This window comes from Rhipicephalus microplus, chromosome 7 (assembly GCF_043290135.1).
Source record: "Rhipicephalus microplus isolate Deutch F79 chromosome 7, USDA_Rmic, whole genome shotgun sequence".
NCBI lineage: Eukaryota > Metazoa > Arthropoda > Arachnida > Ixodida > Ixodidae > Rhipicephalus > Rhipicephalus microplus.
The window spans coordinates 169,068,128-169,088,792 of NC_134706.1; the positions used below are offsets into that span (position 1 = coordinate 169,068,128).

The 20,665-nt window shown below is 44.5% G+C and overlaps 1 protein-coding gene across 1 annotated transcript in view; it reads right to left on the bottom strand.

The window, feature by feature from the left end:
• Positions 1-20,665, bottom strand: part of Vps20 (vacuolar protein sorting 20) — an 81,356-nt gene that overhangs the window by 52,622 nt on the left and 8,069 nt on the right. Inside the window, exons 5-6 of the mRNA XM_037431527.2 lie at positions 17,492-17,557; positions 1,080-1,221 (exon numbers count right to left, since the gene is read on the bottom strand). Coding sequence (XP_037287424.2) covers positions 1,080-1,221; positions 17,492-17,557 — 208 coding nt within the window. The remainder of the gene's footprint in view (positions 1-1,079; positions 1,222-17,491; positions 17,558-20,665) is intronic.

The following is a 20,665-nucleotide window of genomic DNA, read 5'->3' on the forward strand; positions in this document are numbered from 1 at the left end:
ACTTTCACCAAAATGTCACGTGGAAAATAAGAGTAGTCAGTCCGCAGCCACAATGCAGCAGCTCACCAAAAACGTCCACTTTTCAGTCTCAGGCACCTTTTTGGGTATGTCCCACTATGCCCTGTTTCAGTCTGCCAAAATCACGTAACAATGTTTTTTAGTGCAAATGGGAATAAAAAGGAAGAACTGCCCGAGAAGACAAGAAGACAGTGTTAAGTGCTTGCACTGTGCACTGTCTTCTTCTCTTTTCAGGTAGTTCCTTTTTTTTTTTTTTCCTGTTTGCGCTAAAGAATATGACATCAGGGACGTCCTTTTCCTTTTAACAGTGCTAGTCTCATGTGGCAGTAATATGCAATCTCGAAACTATGCGACAATGACTTGAAAACACGGAAGTCTGCAGCTCATAAGAGCTGTCAGCATGTAGAGCAGACGATCTTTGCACCAGTTGCTACAAGCCACAGCATGACAGACCAATGCGGCGCCGCCAAACAGTCCCATGGGGTGCGCCGCCAAACAGAAACAGTGGTGATTACCTTGAAACATTTGCTTGCTGTGTGCTCCCTGTCGCCTAGTTCAGCCGCCTGAGGTGGCAAATTTGAAGATAGAGAATCGCGCTATTCACAGAGACCAAAATGGCGGCGCTAGGTTACAAGGATGTAGAAACATCAAGCCTCAAAAAAGTCGTTTTTTGCCATTTTCACAAAATTCATCGCCAGCTTAACACTATTAAACATTTTTTGCGCCAGTTTTATGTTACTTTTTGTGATAAAATTTCAGAACTAAATAGAAAAGTGTCACAGAATGTGAGAATGCAATATTAAACAAATCCCTGTTTTGGCCAAATTCCGCAATTGCAAAGCCACGTCCTCCATTGAACATGCTCCAGATAACTTTCTCATATTTTGCCGCAAACCGAAAAACAAGTCACACCTTTTCTTCACAAACATCAATTTACTGGTCATTGCAAATGCATCTTTGAGTCCCTTCAGCCTCTTCTGTTTAGGGAAGCATTTTGTTTCTGTAAGGGTTGCACGCTTCATTCTTCCCAACTGCAACGGAGTTCCGAACGATTGCCTCACCTTTGGGAAGATTCGCCGAAGGCACAGGGGGCAGGTCCAGAACAGCTCGGGCCTCGTCTTCCGAAACCAGGGCCTCCAACTCCGCTAGCACTGCCTCGTCATCTTCGGCACTCAGTTGGCCACTCAATAGGTCGTCAATCTCCTAAAAAATATGAACAGCACAAAACATGTCAAGAGGTGCAGACCCGAAAGTTTAGAGCTGTCACTCTTTTGCGTGAAATACAAGCCGAAGCCCTCAAGAGCCTAGCACACCCTAACAGGGTTCGTACAGCTTTCCAAAGCGAAAATTCAAGGATCTTCAAGGACTTTCCAGGACCTTCAGCAGGTTTCTCAAAAACAGCATGTAAGGTTGGAATTATTTTCTCTGATATTTCAAAAAATAGCTAGTTTTATTGCACTTAAAAAATAAGTACCACAATTACAACAAAAATGTTTTGATCACTTTTCCCAAAACCGTAACGCACAATGATCAATTACAAAAGCGGCTGAGATTTTTCCCGTATAAGCTTGAAGTTCAAGCATATTTTGAACATTCAGTATGATGTTATTTCACTTTATTTATCAAGATAACTAAATGTAGAGGAAGTATGCACTTGAGATCATCCGTGAGAAGCGTTAGCAGTGCAGTTATCATCTTGTGAGCTCGCGCACTGTCAAAAAACTTGGCTGCACGCGCTGTGACACACAGCGTGTACAGAGACCAGAGACCTACAGAACACCTCCTCTACGCGGGTGCACGGACGGCCCGTGCAAATAGGCCTACGAAATGGTGCGATAATGGTATTGCCACCTTGCAGATTAAGGCCCAGTGCATACACCTGTATCACAATTATAATAATAACGACTAGCTTTGATCACTTCGCAAGTCCACAAGAGTACACAGAAAAGTTAACACACAACGGACACTCCTATTGGCTGCACTGAATCATACTGTAAAATCCAAGCACATTCATCAAACATCTCCAAAACATTCAGCACACTCCTGTTACATTGTCATTAAATGTTAGTATATCACAATTATGTAAAACATATATAATCTTGATTGCTTCTCAATCATGATATGTCAAATTATCACACAATGAATACAAATACCAGCTGCTCACACATCCCAATGTGATTCGGCATCGTGTTATTCCCCACACAACTTATTATCATGAATGGTGGGCTCGGCGGCTGTGTATCAACACACACCGCTAAACCATTCACTCTTATGATGCAGGTGTTTCAGTGCACATTCATGCGCATACTGCTTTGCGCCATCGTGCTAGCATCCATGACCGCTCCCCTGCAGTATCGACCGTGTTGCCGTGACGGTGGCATTTTTACCTGTCACACCCACCTGGTCATCGCCAAGAGGTTATCTACCACAAGGTTCTAGGAGTCGCCGGATTTCACTAATTCAACGACTCTGCACCTCTTCTGGATCCGCCACACAACTACGTAGTCCTCGATGAAACCCGGTTTACTCTGTTGCAATCGACATCGGCGTTTGTGCCGGCTATAAAAGAGCTGTCTTTCCCGCAGCACTGTGTGGGCTCGGCAGCTATGTATCAACGCAGAACACTAATCCATTCACTCTTATCATGCAGGTTAGTAACTCTTACAGTCTTTTTGCTAAGAAGTTTAGTAATTACCTGTTGTTCCAGCTGCCAAGCCCACACTGCTGCTGTCTTCTCGCGTGTGAGTGTTCTTGTGCGATTCGTGCCTTGTTATTAATGCCGGGTAATATTGAAAACAACACAAGTCCTGTATCTAATGCTGTAGTTACCGAACTGCAGAAATTATCTACTGGTCAGACAGAATTACTTAGCCAGATGCAGAACCCGAAGTCCCATTTATAATCTACGCATAAATCCATCGCAGATCTTATTAGACGCATCAGTGATCTAGAAGGGCATTACCAAAATATTCTTTCCTTGCGTTCTGACGTGGAATCACTGAAAGTGGGCACCACTAACGTGCCTGACACATTGCACAAGATTGAGGCGCACAAGGACGAGGCCGAGAATCGCTCTCGGCACAATAATCTTATTTTTTATGGCCTTCTTGAATCAACAGGATGAGAAACGCTTGCCCAAGCTGAGCAACTTGTTATCAAGCCCTGCCGTGATCATCTAGGTATTTTTGTTGATCCAAAAGAAATTGAGCGTGCACAACGTCTGGGTCGCCACAAAGATAATAACCGCAATCGCCCCGTAATTGCTAAATTCACCTTCCATAAAACAAAACAAGCGATACTTTCTAACAGTCGGAAATTTAAGAAAACCATTTCTCGTCCTATTCAATACAACCACCGACATCCGATTGCTTTCACTAAAACCAAATCGTTGCCTTTCTCGTTGAATTACAAGACACTGCTTATGGGTCTCAAGCACTACATTTACGATGAGCAATCTCAAACTGTGAAGGAAGTATCGTAGTGGTTACCTCAGGGTAAATCCAACTGGAACACCGCCATACCTCACCCTAAATCTAGCCTGTCGCTGTCGGTAAGTCTTCTCTAACGCGAGCAGTTTTTTCCAAAACGAGACGCTTGTTATGACCTTGTTTTATCGTCCAGCAGTAACATTTTGGTAATAATTGAGATATGACTAACAAATAATGTAACCAATGCAGGGGTGCCTAGATCACCTGCCAGAATTTCACCTTTATCCGAATTACCGTACGGGCGCATCAGGGGGCGGTGTTCTGATAGCCGTGAATCAACAATTATCGTGCTCTTTGGTCAGGACCAACGCTCCCGAGCTTGAAATTCTCTGGGCCGTTTGCCGTGCTTACCCCCAATACCGTTCTTATAGGTGTCTGTTATAGGCCTCCACATAGTATCCCAGATTTCAAACTAAACAATAATCTGAGTGACCTTAGTAGGCGTTAGCCAAGAGCGGGGATACTCCTTTTTGAAGATTTCAATATTACTCAAATAGATTGGAGTGATAGCGTCCCGTCAGCTGTAGGCTGTGAGTCCGCAAGAGATTTCGTAGACTTCTGTCTCAACTGCAATCCAACCCAACTGGTATCCCAACCAACGCGTGCCACAGAAAGCAATTCCACTATCTTAGCAATCTAACCCAACTGGTATCCCAACCAACGCGTGCCACAGAAAGCAATTCCACTATCTTAGATTTAATACTGACTAGTTACCCAGAGAGCCTATCGTCAATAATATATCGACGCGCCATTAGTGACCACAAGGCAATCCATGCGACTTTCTTGTTTCAACCTACAAAACGCGATTTAGTCACTAAAACGATCCACCTTTATGACAAAGGCAATTAGAGCGTCTTGAGTATTGAACTGGTGTCTTTCCTTTGCGAATTCGAAAGAATAAGTCAAACACACTCTGTTGATAGAAACTGGGTCATATTTAAAAATAAGCTAGCCACTCTAGTGGAGAAGTTTATTCCTAAAACCACGTTCACCGCGAACCAAAATAAGCCATGGCCATACACTTAGGAAATTAAAAAACAATAAGAAACATCTATTTCGATCAGCTAAACAGTCTAAGCATATATTTGTCTGCATGGAAGAAATATTATGCCGCTGAAGATGATTATCTAAGGGCTACACAAGACGCCAAGCACTCTTTTTTTCATGAGGAGTTACCTAAAATGCTTGCAAACAGCCGTCACAAATTTTGGCGAGTGATGAACCCTTAGGAGAAGCGCACAATAAGTGTTCTAAAGGCGAATGGTGATGCACCTAACAACATTGAATGTGCAAATACTTTTAGCGAGGCTTTTTTCTCTGTTTTTAGCAATGAAAGTCCACTTTCTGAGCTTTTTTTCACTTTCTAGTAGTACGGAGCCCATGTCCCCAATTATTTTTTCTACGAGCAGGATCATTTCAATCATTGAAAATATTAAGCTTTCATCGTCTGCAAGCCTAGACGATATAACTCAAAACTCTTAGTAAACATTAAACATGTGTGTGCCACGTACCTAACTTTGTTATATTCACAGTCAATATTATCAAGCAATCTGCCACCAGACTGGAAAGTGGGGAAGGTTATTCCAGTCTTCAAATCAGGCAACAGAAACTCGCCACTAAATTATCGTCTCATATCATTAACTAGTGTCCCCGGTAAAATCATGGTTGTCACGGACGGCTATTTTTGGCGACACCGCGTCACGGCAATTAACGGGCGCCGTACTCCCTGACTGACCGTGAGAAACGGCGGCGCTTGAAAGGGAGCCGAGAAGTGCAAAATGGGGTGCTCTTCTTAGAACGTCGCCGCCGACAGTTAATCCTTTTGTAACTGTGGCGACGTCTGCAAGGTCGTAGAAGGCCGCGGTATACCCCGAACAAGGATTAGACTACAAAACGCACCGACTGAGAGCCAAACGTTTGACCGTTCCCACGGGGAAAAGCGTGGGAAACGCTCTGGTGGCCAAGCCGTATGACAACAACCCGACAGGTTGTCACTCTCGCTAGTTGAGGGTCCTCTCCCAATTAAAAAGAGGTGGGGTCAAAATATTTTTCGGGCGGAGTTTCCCATCAATTAAACGCGCATGATTGGACCCAGGTAGAGGTCTCTTGTCCCCAAGGAAGAGAGCGAAGAGACACGAGGGGGATTTAAGCGCAGGATTTTGCCCTGCTAGGCAGACTAGTCGCTGACCAAGATGGTGTAGAAACAGATCAACAAGCATCTCTTCTAGAAGTTTTTAGTGTGGCTCTGTACCGGCTGGCCACCTAAACTTAGCCGTTCGTCTAGTTGTGACGCGATATCAACGTCTGCAACGTAGACATCGGGACTTCGCCTCGAGTTAGCTCAACCTGCTCGAAGTCACCTCCAAGCACTAGCCTCCCGGAGCCACCAGCGTTGCAACACCGCCGACATCGCAGTCGTGCCGGAACTCTCTTCGACTTCTCGCATCCGATCGTCGGGAACGCAACGCTGCCGGTCATCACACGTATGCCTCACCTGTTTATATCTTGGAACTTTCTCCTCCGTCGTTCTATTCTTGATTGTTTGTGTAGTTTGTAATAGTTCTCTCTCGTAAGCTGATTTCTTGTTTCTGTTATATATTTCTTTAGTTGTATCCAGTGTCGATGTATTTTGTTAGTTGTATTGAAGTGTTGTAATAGATCCCATGTGCTGCAATATTACTAGAGTAAAGTTACTAGAGTAGAGTTAGTGCTTGAGTGAGGCACTGAATAAGTCCTGCCAGTGCCTCATGAATGAAAGCTTCAGACAACGAGTCTCTTGGTTAAACGATGCCGGGTACCCTAACAGCCTCGTCGTGTCAGTTGCAGTAAGATTGCACAGGAAAGCGCTAAAGAAAGGGTGCGAGGAGGCAGATAGGGTGAGCTCACGAAAGAAAAATTTTGCCGTCATCCCATACATACGTAAGTTCTCACAGGATAAAAAAAATTGAGGAAAAATGTGGCACAAACGTAGTTTTCTCAGCACCCAATAAGTTGATGAGTCTAGGCAGAAACACAAGACCCCACAAGATGAAAGGGAATGTGTGCCAAAATAAGCATAGAAACCTATTTCTTGAATGCATCATGTGTGTTGTCTACCTGATTGCACTTACTTGTGGAAAGTGCTATATCGGACAGACCAGCAGATGCCTAAATGATTGCTTGCGTGAGCACAATAAGAAACTAAAAAGCGTTGTTCCTCATGGTTTTTTCTCTCTTCACTGCCAAAGATGCAAGTGCAAACCTAAACTTAAGGTAACGGTTATTATGAGTAGAAGTAGGTGCAAGATGGCACGGTTGATAATGGAGGCTGGCAGAATTTCAGCGGTTGGTGACGCTTGCGTGAGCAGTTCATCGGTGATGTTGACAAATAAGGAACTCGATTACATGTATTTGCGATAAACGTTTTGCAGTTATGCACTAGAAAAAAAAGAAAATGCATGCAATATATGGTGTTGTAATCCGTTGAAGCATGCACGTCGGTTACAATTTATGGTTATGAGAGCTATGCACATGTGAGCTATGACGTTGTGGAGTACATATACTAGGGGCATCTGCGAGCAATTAAATGTTGTTGAAAGTTAGCGCTGTGTTGTCTTGCATGTGCCTTCTCTTGTCCATGTCCTTTGTCTTCGCTATAATATATTATCATGCTACCATACCAACAAGCCCAAATCGCCACCCTTGCCGAGCCTGAAGCTACTGAACAGGACCATCCTGCCGGCGATTTGTAGCATGTTGTCGATTCCATGGGAGGGCAGGACATTTTATGGAATGATTTCATAATGGCCGATGATGACGCCAACATTGTGGAACCATGCACGGACGAGGGCATTGTGAATGAAGTGCATGGCAAGAGCGACTTGGAGGAATCCGATGATGATTACCACGAAACTTTGGAGCCAGTGCTTACAAGTGTGCCTGTAGCAATTGGCTAAATTAATTGCGTAAGGCAGCATGTAAGGACCTTGTCAAAGAGCACGCTGCCACCTTAAAATAAATGAACTTCCAAACACCATACATAGGAGCATGAAAGTGCGGGAGACCGCAGCGGAAAGAGAGGGGGGGGGTATTTTACTACAAAGACTGAAACATTCGCAACCCACAGTCGTTGCTTCCGTCCACTGCAATGGCGAAAGCACAGCGTTTTAGTCTCCACCATTGTGTTTTTGACATTTCCAGCCAATTTCCCGAGGATGGCAGTTGCTTTCGTAGGTCCACACCTGTTCGCACCACTTTGTGTCCTAGCACTTCGGGAACGTTTTCCTAAACAATAGTCCTCCGTGATAATGGATCAACGCTTAGTGCCAAGTTGTCTTCCACAAGAAGTACCGTTGATATTTTGCACGGATCGCACTGTCTTCGCAACTCTTTTGGAAAAAGCTTTCTATGTTGACCAGCCCTTTCATAGCATGAGCGTAGTTCTGATGGTTCTATGAGGCGATGTGCACCTTTATGTCGGCCTTGCCGCCGTGCAAGATGCTTGCAATACAGATGCACATTTTACAAAATCTATACTTCTCATCTTCCTGTGAAGTCATGAAGCATAAAAACTCCGCTGTTTATGAGTCCAGAAACACTTGCAGCTACTTCTTTCGATATCGCCGTCGACCTTCCAATTGAACTCGGGGAAACATAAAACTCCACAACCACGTAATGCACAACTGACACCTAAGCAAGCGGTGTAGGCCTACCGTATGGAATACAGGGGTCAAAACAGACAGACGCGGAAGTTGCAGTACCTTGTCACCTTCGGTAAGATGCAAGCGCGTCTTGCGGCCTTCGCCAAGATGCGCAGTACTATATAGTTTCTAGAACACAACTAACGGTACTCTACAGCATGGTTACAAATCACAATGAACTACAGGAGTGTAGTGGAGAGTGCTCTTCCGCAGCACCGAAACTGTTGCAGATGGAAAGACTCACGTATGCACGCTATTAAAAAATGCATCAGCTTTGGTGCCCACTTTTCAGGAGATTCCAGATATCATTCGTACAATTGAGAAATTAGGTGAAAATTCGGGAGTCTCCCGGACAATTCAGAAGAATTGGCAGGTATGGAACACCCTAATTACTTCCACTCTTAGAAACAAGTACAATACAACAAGTACAATACGAATTTTAAGGGGGCAAATGTGTTTTCACTGCCAACTGTTCTAAAGCTGTGTTTCATTTACTACAAACTTCAAGATACAATGAACGAATGCCAGATCCCACTCAGGTTTGTGCTAAGCGGGCTAAACTGTAGTTGTAAAAACAACTAAGCAATTAGAGCAGTACATGTGCTTCAAGTCTCCTATACTGAATTCGGATTAGGTATAGTATCAAACAGTTTTGTAGTATCCTCTAGATGCAATACATCTATACTCGACTGCATCATTGAACCCGAAATTCGGAGCTCCCCCCCCCCCCCCCAAGAAAAAAAAGGTGGTCAGGTATTTTTTCTGAAAACTTGATTATCGTATTTACACGACTGGAAGTCGTGACACCCATGATTGCTATATATATATATATATATATATATATATATATATATATATAGCATAAAAATAACCAGCCGTGAGCACGGCTGGTTATTTTTTCATCCACTTTTCTTTCTTCTTATTTACATTCCATTGGTTCTAATAACTTCCCCTGTACATTCCTTGGCATTACTGTCTGTTATATCTCATTAATATTGTGTTAAAACACGGAAAAACGAGCCCTTAGGTATACACTTCTTTCCCTTATTTCATTGAACGAGGGTCTCGTACTGGCAGACTTGGTGTGTTTAGGTTGTATAAGAGGGACAATTAATCAGCTGCCCGCTCATAATAAGTTCACGTGCTACGTGACGCCAAAACATGCACATAAGAGTGTTTTCACACTCGCCGTTTGGCTTATAGATGGCGCTGACTGTCAGTCCTACATCTAAATTCACATATAAACCCAAAAAAGTGGATGGAGGGAAAGCCGCTGTGGTAGCTCAGTGGTTAGAGCGTCGAACGCGTTATTCGAAGGTCGTAGGTTCGTTTCCTGCTCACGGCTGGTTATTTTTTCATCCACTTTTCTTTCTTCTTATTTACATTCCATTGGTTCTAATAACTTCCCCTGTACATTCCTTGGCATTACTGTCTGTTACATCTCATTAATATTGTGTTAAAACACAGAAAAACGAGCCCTTAGGTATACACTTCTTTCCCTTATATATATATATATATATATATATATATATATATATATACACGATGTTTCTAAAAAAAAGTCAAATTCTTGTGGCAAGCAAGCTAGCTTTGCGAAAATAATTTCCAGAAAGGCTCTACAACCGATACTAGTTTTCGATTCTTGGTCGACCCTCTCAACTTCAGGTTTCAAGTTATGACAAAATGGGTTGACCTACCATCGTACAAATATGATAAATTCATGGATTCTCGAGGCGGAAGTAATATGTAGCTCAACATTCATCACTGGCTTGTGCCAAACCAGTTTTCAATGGTGTTTACCAATGGTCAATCTGCTTCGCGGCAACGAATCCTAATTTCAGGCTCAAGCCTTCCTCTAGTCATTTCGGGTGAACTCCCTCAGCACCAGATTCCTCTCAGCTGCTTCAGCATCGCCATGCACATTTAGGTGCAATAGGCCACACTACATCCGTTGTACCTTCTGTCAAGCATATACAGTCGATCTCGGATATATTGAACTTTAAGGGAATCGCGAAACAGTTCGGTATAGTGATAATTCAGAATACAAAATAAGCGTATTTAAGGTCTAAAATAAAGCATTTTAGGCCACACAAATCATTACAAGTACTAAAATAATGATTTTCACAAAGTATAATGAAGAAAAAGATGAGAACTGCAAGTTAGCGCACTTTATTTTGCAATAAAATTGTCCATAAACTTGTCTTGCTTCTTGCGTGCCATCAAGTTCCGGTCATCCTCAGTATCACTGAAGCTTTTCAATAAAATAGGCGAATTCATCCCCTTCGGCCACAACAGTGTTTATTGATGCAGAAAGTCGATGCAACCTTTGTAGTGTTGTAAAAGGTTGGTTAGAGGCGGCAGCAAAAGCACGGGCATATTCATAGCCACACGTGGACACACTTCCGCGACACTGGCAGACTTAATCTCGGCATCGATGCAGTAGAAACAGCTGATGATTGATCTATAGAGTTTAATGTCCCAAAACCACCATTTTATTATGAGAGACCCCTTAGTGGAGGGCTCCGGAAATTTTGACTACCTGGGGTTCTTTAACGCGCAGTAGAAACAGCTACGTCGTTATCTGCTCCAATGAAGTCGCTCACTGTTCGAGATGGTGCCGGGAAACGATGTCGCCAAATTCACTCAGGCACCATACGCCGTTGCCAGGGGTCACGACGCACCCAAAGTCGTCACCCGGCCCGCAATGACGGTTTAGAATGGTCGTTTACTTGATGTTGCTCGAAGCGCCAGTCATAATTTTTATTGCTATGTGCAGGCTAATGTTCAATTCAACTCCTCAACGAGCATTTATCAGGAACGAGGGACCACGAGAAATACACACCTCCACAACGCACAAAAGACAACGCCGAGTGCCGAGTTCCCACTGCAGACATGATAGCGATATCGATGTCACTTAGGGGCTTCCAGCTGGCAGCCGCTGTTTTCAGCTGCTTTGATGTGCAGCCTTCGAGACATGCGTTTTAAAACCAAAAACACTGAAAATTCATCACAAAGTTGGACTTCTCGAAGGCCATGCTTTTCACGCTTGCATGCCATGGTGCGCTAATAAACAAGGAAGTGATTGCGAACATTGCAACGAGATCGCGAAGTCACTTGGAATTCCTAATTTCGTGTCCTCGGCTATCGGTCTTTCTGAAAAACATTATGCTTAGACCTGCAGATCAGGCATCAAATTTACCAGTTGTTACGTTTGGCCCGACAATTCGTCTGGGCAGACGCCATTGTGCGTAAGCCAGTCTATAGGGAGGCCTTCAACCCCATCGGCGCCCAGTCTGCAAGACGCTGTCCGGTAGATGTTCCAGGAAACAGTAGAGTCTCAGCAGAAGCTTCGCAAGGCAAGCCTTTTGTTGAACAGACTCAAACAATGGGGGAATGGCACCACTGTGGCGGGTCTCCTTAAGTCAAACTCTTGACTCGGCTTTTGTCATCTACGCGAGGCCATCTCAACGCACTGACAGCCCGGAAGCATGGGAACGCGTCGAAGAAGCCGTTCACCGGAATCGAGCGTTTGGACTGCCTGAAGCTGAAAGCAGCGTGGACCGCTGCTGACGGTCTAGTTAGCGGCCATCTCGCCGGAGAAGCTCAACTTTCCCTCTCAGGACTCTAAATCCTCGCCCTGCGGTGCCTTCAAGGCGTGCACCGGATACGTCTTTGTGTGGTGCGTTCCTGTTGCCTTTGGACCGTTTCACCCAGCCGAGTGGTGAAGTATCTGCACCCTTTATGGTGGGTGGACCACAAAGACTTCGTCCCCTGCTTTGTGGCAAGAGTGGTCACCGCCTCCTTCGGACGGCGGTGACGGTGGGCTATAAAAGCCGAAGGATGATTGTAAAGAGTGCTGGATCTTGTGTGGAATCATGAGCTGAACCATTAATTGAATCTATGGGGTACATATTGTGGGATCTTCTAGATCCCTGTACAGTTCCTATCTTTCTTCTATAATGTAAATAAATCTTCCTTCTACCTCTCCTAATGCGCCCCCTCACTGGGGAAGATCAGCTATGCGGACGACAGCGGGAAGTTAAAGAAAACCCGCCGTACCTGCCATCGAGACCTTCCTACCCTTAACAACTGGAGGCAGCGGTGGGATGCCATCAGCAACTTTCCTACCCTTTACAACAGGTTGGCAGCGGTGAGATGGACTTCACGACATGTTGCTATGCTGTGGTGAGTGCTTGGTCTTTGCTATAACTTTCCAGCCTTCATTTTGTGAGTACGATTTGAATAGAAGCTGGATTGTGTGCGAGTTAGGGAGATCATCTATCTGTGTGTTAGAGGGATCCCCTACATTTATGTGAGATGCAGGACCAAAGTACAATGGCAATCATCGAGGTAAAGACACTGCTAAAAGATGGTCTTTTAAATAATTGCAAAGACCTAGGTATTAGGATTAAGGAAGGAATGGGCAGGTCACAAATTTTAGAGCTAATTTGGCAAAACACCAGTGAGGAGTATATTGGATTCACGTTAAAAGGTTTCAAAAGGTTGGAGGAACGAAGAAAGAAAAAAGAAAGAGAAGAAAAGGGAAAAAGGGAACAAGAGGAAGAGATTGAACTACCGGAACGTAAAGCTGAAGCAATGCGGCGGAAGATTCAGCCATTTGCAAGTGTAGGGCACAAAAAGTGCGAGGAACAAACAAGTGAGGTGCAGTTTAGAGCCGCAGAGAAGGCTAGCACGTGTGAAAATAGTAGCAGATTCAAAGACGAATCGAGTTTGAGTGCTGCAAATGATGCTGCGTTGAGTAGAGAGGCCGACAAAGGCCAGAGTGAGTGCAACGAGGTACTGTGCCCACTGAATGCTAGTGAAACAGCTAGGACAGCTATAGAAAAGCTGGGACAGACCTCAACTGTGGTTGTCGCAACGATGGACCTTGCAAATGAGGTCAAAGGGATTAAGAACACCGGAGAAAGCTCAGGAGAAGCAGCAAATGCAGAGAGTGAGGAAAACAGTACAGTTGTAGACTGCTCAGAGCCATGCGAGTTAGATTGCCTGAAGGAAAACAGCCGCACTGTTCCTAAGCACGTTAGCCTGTCCGCCAGTCAAGAGTGTGAAAGAGATAATTTTTTCGAAAATCATTTAGACTGTGCGGGTGAGACGGCTGACGAAAGCTGTGAGTATTGAAGAGCTTCAGATGCTAGCCGGAAGCTCAGAATTGAGTCCCAAGAAGCGGCGCCGGCGCAAGAGACGTCGGAAAGCCGCGAGAAAGACAAAAGACACTATGCGTGTAAAAGAAGGTTCGAAACATGTCAGCGTAGCAAGCAGACCTAAGAGCTTTGCAGCAGCGTCGAAACTGCTTCGCATACGTCCGAGCCGCCGGACGAAAAGAAAAGCGGGTTTTTCTCTATTGCATTCCCCTGTAAGGTGTCGGAACTTCAGTTCTATCGGCTGCCCACTTAGAGGCGCTCGCGAGTGCAAATTTAGCACAAGTGAATCGGGCCGACATAGCAACAATGCTGAAAAATCGAGCGGCCAAAGTGCTGTGAAAGGTGGTGCAGAAGCACCCTTGAGCTTTACAAACGCCGATGATGCAGCCCACAGAGAATTTACTAACCGTGCAGGAAAGGTCGGTTGCAAGCATCGCCGTAAAGGAGCGAGGTGAACAGGCGCGGCTATGCGAAGGGATGACACACTACGGGGCGAAAGAAAAAAGTGTAGGTCACGGGCTAGTTCAAAGAAAAATCTTTTGGCTCGTGCAGTAAGGCGCATGCGGCGAAGAGGTTGTCCCCAGCATGTATCCTCGCAACGGAATGCGCTGTAGACATTAAGAGCTTTTCATGGACAAGAGTGTCGACGTGGTCCTAGAAGAAAAGCCACAGTAGCTAAGCACTGCGTGGGTGCAAGCCCAACAGGGGAATCGCCGCTCTTCCCCACGCAATGCTCGTGTCCCCTCCGCGAACCTGTCAAGGGCAGGCGAATGATGTGTGACTGCGCTGTTCAGCTTGTAGCACATACGCGACGTTGCCTCAGACGCTCTCGAAATCCGCCGAAACCGCGACCACCGCGTGTACTATTGAAGAGTGAGGGACAGCTGTAAGCTGGAGAGAGGGACAAAGGAATTCACAAGGAAGCATGTTTGCTTGCTTATTTTTGGTTTTGAAGTAATATTCTTTTGTCATCTCCACTGCTACGCTTTTTCCCTTCTAGATATTTTGTAAGCATTGTAAGAGTTTTGAGTTAAGTTGTTAAGCATTATGCGGAAGCAGTAACTCGCATCAGTCAGCCGACTGTGTGCCATAAATTTTTCTTTTATATATTGGCACGTAAGTCGTAAATAGAGTGTGGCTCATCCGCTAAATTTGAAAGCGTGCTAATGTTGGTCGAGCGGAGCCGAAGTTTGTATGCCTCGTGCCCTTTGGTGCAACGCGAAGTTGTATTCCATCTTGAAAGAGCAGAGGAGCATTTATAGGGAATGTTTTAGGATAAAACCAGAACCGGTATTCGAAATGCTCATGTTTGAAAAGCATTTGGTACATGGTTTTTGGCACAAAACTTAGGCAGGTTTTGTTAGGCACTCTTGATGTGTACGGCATCTGACGTTGTTTTCTTTGCATGTTGTTCTTTGTGAATATTTAGGTTCAGATGAATGTTTAATGATGCCTAGATTATAGGGATATCCCCTATGGTTAGGTGCGTGTTGGTATGCTAGCGCTCTTTGGATGAGAGTATGATGTCGTGCTAGGGCGCACAGCAAAGTCCTGTGCATTCTTTAAAAACATGGGCTGACATGAGGCTACATTCAGTAAATGAGCATGTAGTATGAGGGGTATTATTCCCTTTATTTTGTTATTTTAATGAGTGCTTGGGGATCATGGGATCTCTTGAGCTGAAAGTTGCGCTTTAGCGAACGTTAACGTTAGGGATACGTTTCAGGTAGTTGAAAGACACAGTTTGATTTGTTGTGGGAGAGTTTTCATTGGCACCGGGGCGTCCTAAAAGTAGATAGTCACGACTACCTTTTAAGTGTGGATTGAGAGAATGAAGAATGTGCACAGATACCTTGAGTAGGTACAAGCAGCATTCCTGTGAAATCATTATAGTTAGTGGTGTTTCAATGAGTTAATGAGAAGTTAGCAGGTATTAGTTGCAACATAGTGCGGATGGTAGGAGGTTAGCTTTGAAAGAGTGGGTTTATGGTTATATGGGGCCAAATTTTATTTGCCTTTGTGTGCTTTTCTCACATGGCAATTTGTTTCATCTTTAGTAAGCATCTCCACATCCACGATTGTTGCAACTTTGGCGGCACGAAATTCTGTCAAAATTTTCGAGTAGAATTTGTTTGTGTTTTCTTGAGAAGCCTGGAGGGATCTTAAGCAAGTCCAATGTGCTTGACTGCAGCATGGTATTGTGTTGTGTGGTTCACCTTGCTGTTGTCGATCATTGTGAGGTGGTTTGGGAGTGGGTTACAAGTTCGCAGCTGGAGGGTCCAAGCCAGGCCATCGTTCTCATCACCAGCCGTTCTCTTCGTGCCCAGCGGTTGGGAGTGCTGGCCAGCAGAGATTTTCCGGGCGGCGGAGGAGCTGTTACGTTGAGCCCGGCGATTCGTCTGGGCAGCCACCAGTGTACGTAAGCCGGTCTACTAGGGAGGCTTTCACCCCCATCGGAGCCCAGTCTGCAAGACGTTGTCCGGTAGATGTTCCAGGAAAGAGTCGGGTCTCAACGGAAGCTTCGCGAGGCAAGCCTTTTGTTGAACAGGCTCGAACAGCAGGAGAACGGCGCTACTGTGGCGGGCCTCATTAAGTCAACCTCTTGATTCGGCCTTTGTCATTTACGCGAGGCCATCTCAAAGCACCGACAGCCCGGAAGCGTGGAAACACATCGAAGAAGCCGTTCACCTGGATCGAGCGTTTGGACTGGCTGAAGTTGAAAGCAGCTTAGACCGCTGCTGACGTACGGGTTAGCAGCCATCTCCCCGGATGAACTCAACTTTTCCTTTCCGGACTTACCTTCTCACCCTGCGGGGCCTTCAAGGCGTGCACCGGGTAAGTCTTTGTGTGGTGCGTTCCTGTTGCCTTTGGAATGTTTCGCCCAGCCGAGTGGTGCAATATCTGCACCCTTTCTGTGGGTGAACCACAAAGACTTCGTCCCCTGCTTTGTGGCAAAAGTGGTCAGCGCCTCCTTAGGACGGCGGTGACGGTGGGCTATAAAAGCTGAAGCATGATTCTAAAGAGCGCTGAATCTTGTGTGGAATCATGAGCTGAACCATGAACTGAATCTATGATATACATATTGCGGGATCTTCTAGATCCCTGTACAGTTCCTATCTTTCTTCCATAACGTATCTTTCTTCTATAACGTAAATAAATCTTCGTTCTACCTCTCCTAAGGCGTCCCCTCACTGACGAAGATCGACTAAGCGGACGACGACGGGAAGCCAGCTACCTTAAAGAGAACCCGCCGTTCCTACCATCGACCTCGAGCCCTTGACACAGCGCACTGGCAAGTGCTGCACAACAAACCACATCAGTGCAATGGAATAACACTGCGTTTTAGTCACCTGCGCGCGAAGAGGGATTAGAACTGGTTAGAACATAGCTGAAAATTGAGCAATATTTACTAGAAAAAATGCACTTTCTAGGCTTCAGCGTGCCCCAGCGTTCGATATAGCAGATGCCCCAATGTGCGGGAGTTCGATGCACGGGAGCACCAGTCCCATCCTTTTGCATGGAAAATTCGAGGGATTTCTTAACCCTTCAATATAGCCAATATTTCCATATATTTGAGTTTGATGTATATGGGATTGGTTGTAGTAGTACTTTCTTGCAGAGCACTCCTGTTTTCCAATGGCATATTTGGATTCATCTAATCGAAGAACTCCAGAAATTCGGCTGCCGCTCCAGGCATAGAGTTTACTAAAATTAAGTGGGGTCCTGCAATTGTTCAGCCACTGTGGGAATGACAAGTGGCACATAGATTTGCCTAGTTTCGTACTTCGAACAGACTTGTGGCTTTGTTTCTGGCGTGTTTTGGTTTTGTATGAAATAAAATAATGAACAATTTTGAACTTCCGGTGCAAATTTGAATTTGTGAGCCTGAAAAGGTGAAGCGCAACTGTTAAGCCACTGCTGAACTTCATCTTGTGGCAAAGCAGATTCAGTCCACACGAATCCCAAAGAAAGAAGGACAAACAAATCCGTGTATGCTACTCGTCATTCCCGTGCCGGCTGAAGCGCCGTGCTTATCCGCTCCCAAAGAAACTAGTGCCCGAGTGTATTATTAGGAAACTATGGCTCTAGACTGACCAGTGAAAAAACGCCCATAGCTTGACAGGCCATACAAGAGACAGCTTACCTTTTGCTTTTCAATGCCTTCTTGTGTTTCGTTCATTATTTTTTCTATGGCCTCCACTGACAGCACCTGTAAAGAACATAATCATATCGTGAACTTTTGCTGGGTAGATGAAAACAAGTCTATTTACACACAAGGCATTCAAGTACAAACGTACACAAGGCATTCACAAGGACACCAAGTGTACATTGGCGAAACAGCAAAGTTCCCCCTACAGCTCAAGGAGCACAAGCATGACACTAATAGCAGTTACACGACAAATGTCATTGCTGACCATGCGCATAAACATAATCACACCATTGACTGGAAAAATGCCACTGTCATTGCCAAGGAAAAGAACCTGTCATCCTGCCAGCCCCTAGAATATCTAATCATTCAGTCAACGCCAGCTATAAAGAATAGGACAACAGGAACTACGCCTGCTATATACGCACGCTCGTTGCATCACCTCCTGGCTTCAATATTGGGGACGACTTCTGGTCCAGCTTAGTGAACAAGGAACCCGTATGCAGTTCCAGAATGTCACATTATCGGATTCGGTCGGTGACCGTCTCTCGTCGCTCACCTGACGAGATGAACTTTCGTCGAACTCTTGACTTCAAGAACTTATCATTTGAGCTGGCAACTAATCACATGTACGACCAATCACATGGTGGCAACTTGTCGATCGGGGCAGTGGCCTTATATATCCCCTAGCGAAAATTCTGACAGAGGTCTGAATCAGTCTGATACAGTTTCCTATAAGTTGTACCAGTCATGTACCAGACTGATACAAAGTCTTACCAGTTCCTATAGACATTCATATCAGTCTGATACATTTTCTTACCAGTGCTACCAGTCTCATATCAGACTGATACACAGTCTTACCAGTGCTACCAACTTTTGAATAAGTTTGATTGGTCATTTATATGGCATATATTAGTCTATAGATTTTTAGTCTTTTGTTCAATTATTGGATCTTCATAAGATGAATTACTGTCATTTTAACGGTAGATCTTTTTTTTGAACGCACTGCCTACATATATGTAATTGATCACTTCTGCATGTATATTAGTGTATCAGTGTTTTCTATTGAACACTTGACGACCATTGTGTGAAATATTATGATGACTCAAAGAGTGCAACTGGCAGCTTTTGGATGCATAGAATAAAATGTACAATGTTTCATTGTGGTGCATAATTGACAAACAGAGCTTTAAATATGCAAAGCAGCTTTCAGCCTAGATGAACGCTTTATTCTGTATACAAATGGGATTGCAGGTGCCAGATAGCAACACAGTTAATGCTGATAATGATAGATGACATCTAAAAATTTCAAGATACAAGTATCCAAAGCTTATCAGATGACAGTATAAACATAACTTGAAACGATACAAACAAAACTTCTCATCACAGAGCTATATTAACATAATTTCTAAACTTTAATTTAGAGGGCCAGTGAACATTCCAAGGGAGATAGCTTAATAATCAGTCCACTACTGTGAAATGAGCATGCTGATAAAATAATTTTTCCAAACGGCGTAGATGCGAAAGCCTTGGGTGGTGCTGCAGTTTTTCCTTTTCACAACACAAGCCAACCCCAGCTGTCTCTCCCACATAGTGCTTTGCCTTTAATGACGAGCCACTACATTAGTGTCATAACCCATACTGGATAAGATACTTTGAAGAAACAATGAGTAATCATTAATTGACTTCATCATCAAAACTTAATGCCTCGCAAATCCACTGCCAGAAATGTTTCAAAGCAAGGTGAGGGGTTTACTGCGCACTTCAACCGCTTTCTTTTTTATCTCGTCGGTCCCAACAAGCTGCACCGAAAACTACAGGGAGGAATGGCAGTAAAGAAGTGCAATATGTAAGCACACATTATGAGCTAGAGCATGCGTGAAGAAACACATTAGCTTTTTCGTGTTGCCATTCCCATGTGTGAGTGTGACTATGCAATGTTAAAAGATTTTGGACAGCAGTGCCAGCATGTGGCAGCACACTGCGGCAAGAAGCACATTCGATTAAAACCCTGCTCTTGATTTATTTTGGCTATAGGCCAATAGCATGCTTTCAGTTGTTTTACACCACATACAGGCATCCGAAAATTCAAAGTGAGCACAGTCATATATATGAAAAAAGTCACTTGCAGCTCCAAGATTTGGCTGATATGTTGATAGCAGCATCTGTTATTCACAGGCGTGTCTTTTCAAAAAGCCCAAGCGGTGGCACAGACCTGCTATATTACTTGCCTGTAATCCTCACAAGATTGATAAATCAAAAACCATGTACTTATTAAGGCTAAAGCATTTGACTGCAAAACGCACACAGACACACACAAGGAACTGCCTACCATGAGAAAAGTGCCGTTGTGAAGAGAACAACAATAGAAAGGATCAAGCCAACATTTAGTTGTCCTACCTTGCTAAACTCATATTAGACTGGCTATATATGTCACAAGTTTTAAACAAGTTTGGTACGTCAGCAACATAGCAAACTCATCCAACTTTCATGTGCAAACACACTGGCCACATCCTTCGGCAGAAGCACAACTTTTTTTCTTTGTTTCTGAGCAAATACCACTGTGAGATGTGTTCTTGAGTAGTTTTGATGTAAGCCTCACACACAAGAGCCTGGCAGTTTATTGATATGCACCAGTGTAAAATACATGCCATTGTTTCATTTAAAAAGTGTCGCTCATGGCAACATTGTCACGAGCCGCATCTGCAGTCCGGTCGGAATCGCTGAGCAAGTTTTCCTCGAAGCCGTAAGTGTCGTCGGGATCAGGATTTTCATTGCTGTCACCATGTGCATCACTCAGACTTCGCGTGTTGAAGGCCGCTACTCCAGAACATCAATTACCAGCTAAAGACTGAGGAATGCTCTTGCTGAGTGTAGCTGGTTGGCCGACTGCGCCTCCACCACTCCTTGTCCGAGGTACTACATATTGCGATCCAGGCTCCAAATAGATTTTTTTTTCTTTTTAATCGACGCTGGGGTTGAGTTGAATCCACCTCTCGTCGAGCTTGACACAAACTTCAAATAGCGCGCTTGATGGTGTCCACGCAAAGTGAGGCTGCGGGACTGATAATACGTGAACGGGTAAAGATGGATTACATCGACCAAGGCTTTACATTCATAACCTGCTTGCTGTGTCTTGAATGTTAAGCACGCGTCGCGGATTTTGCCGAA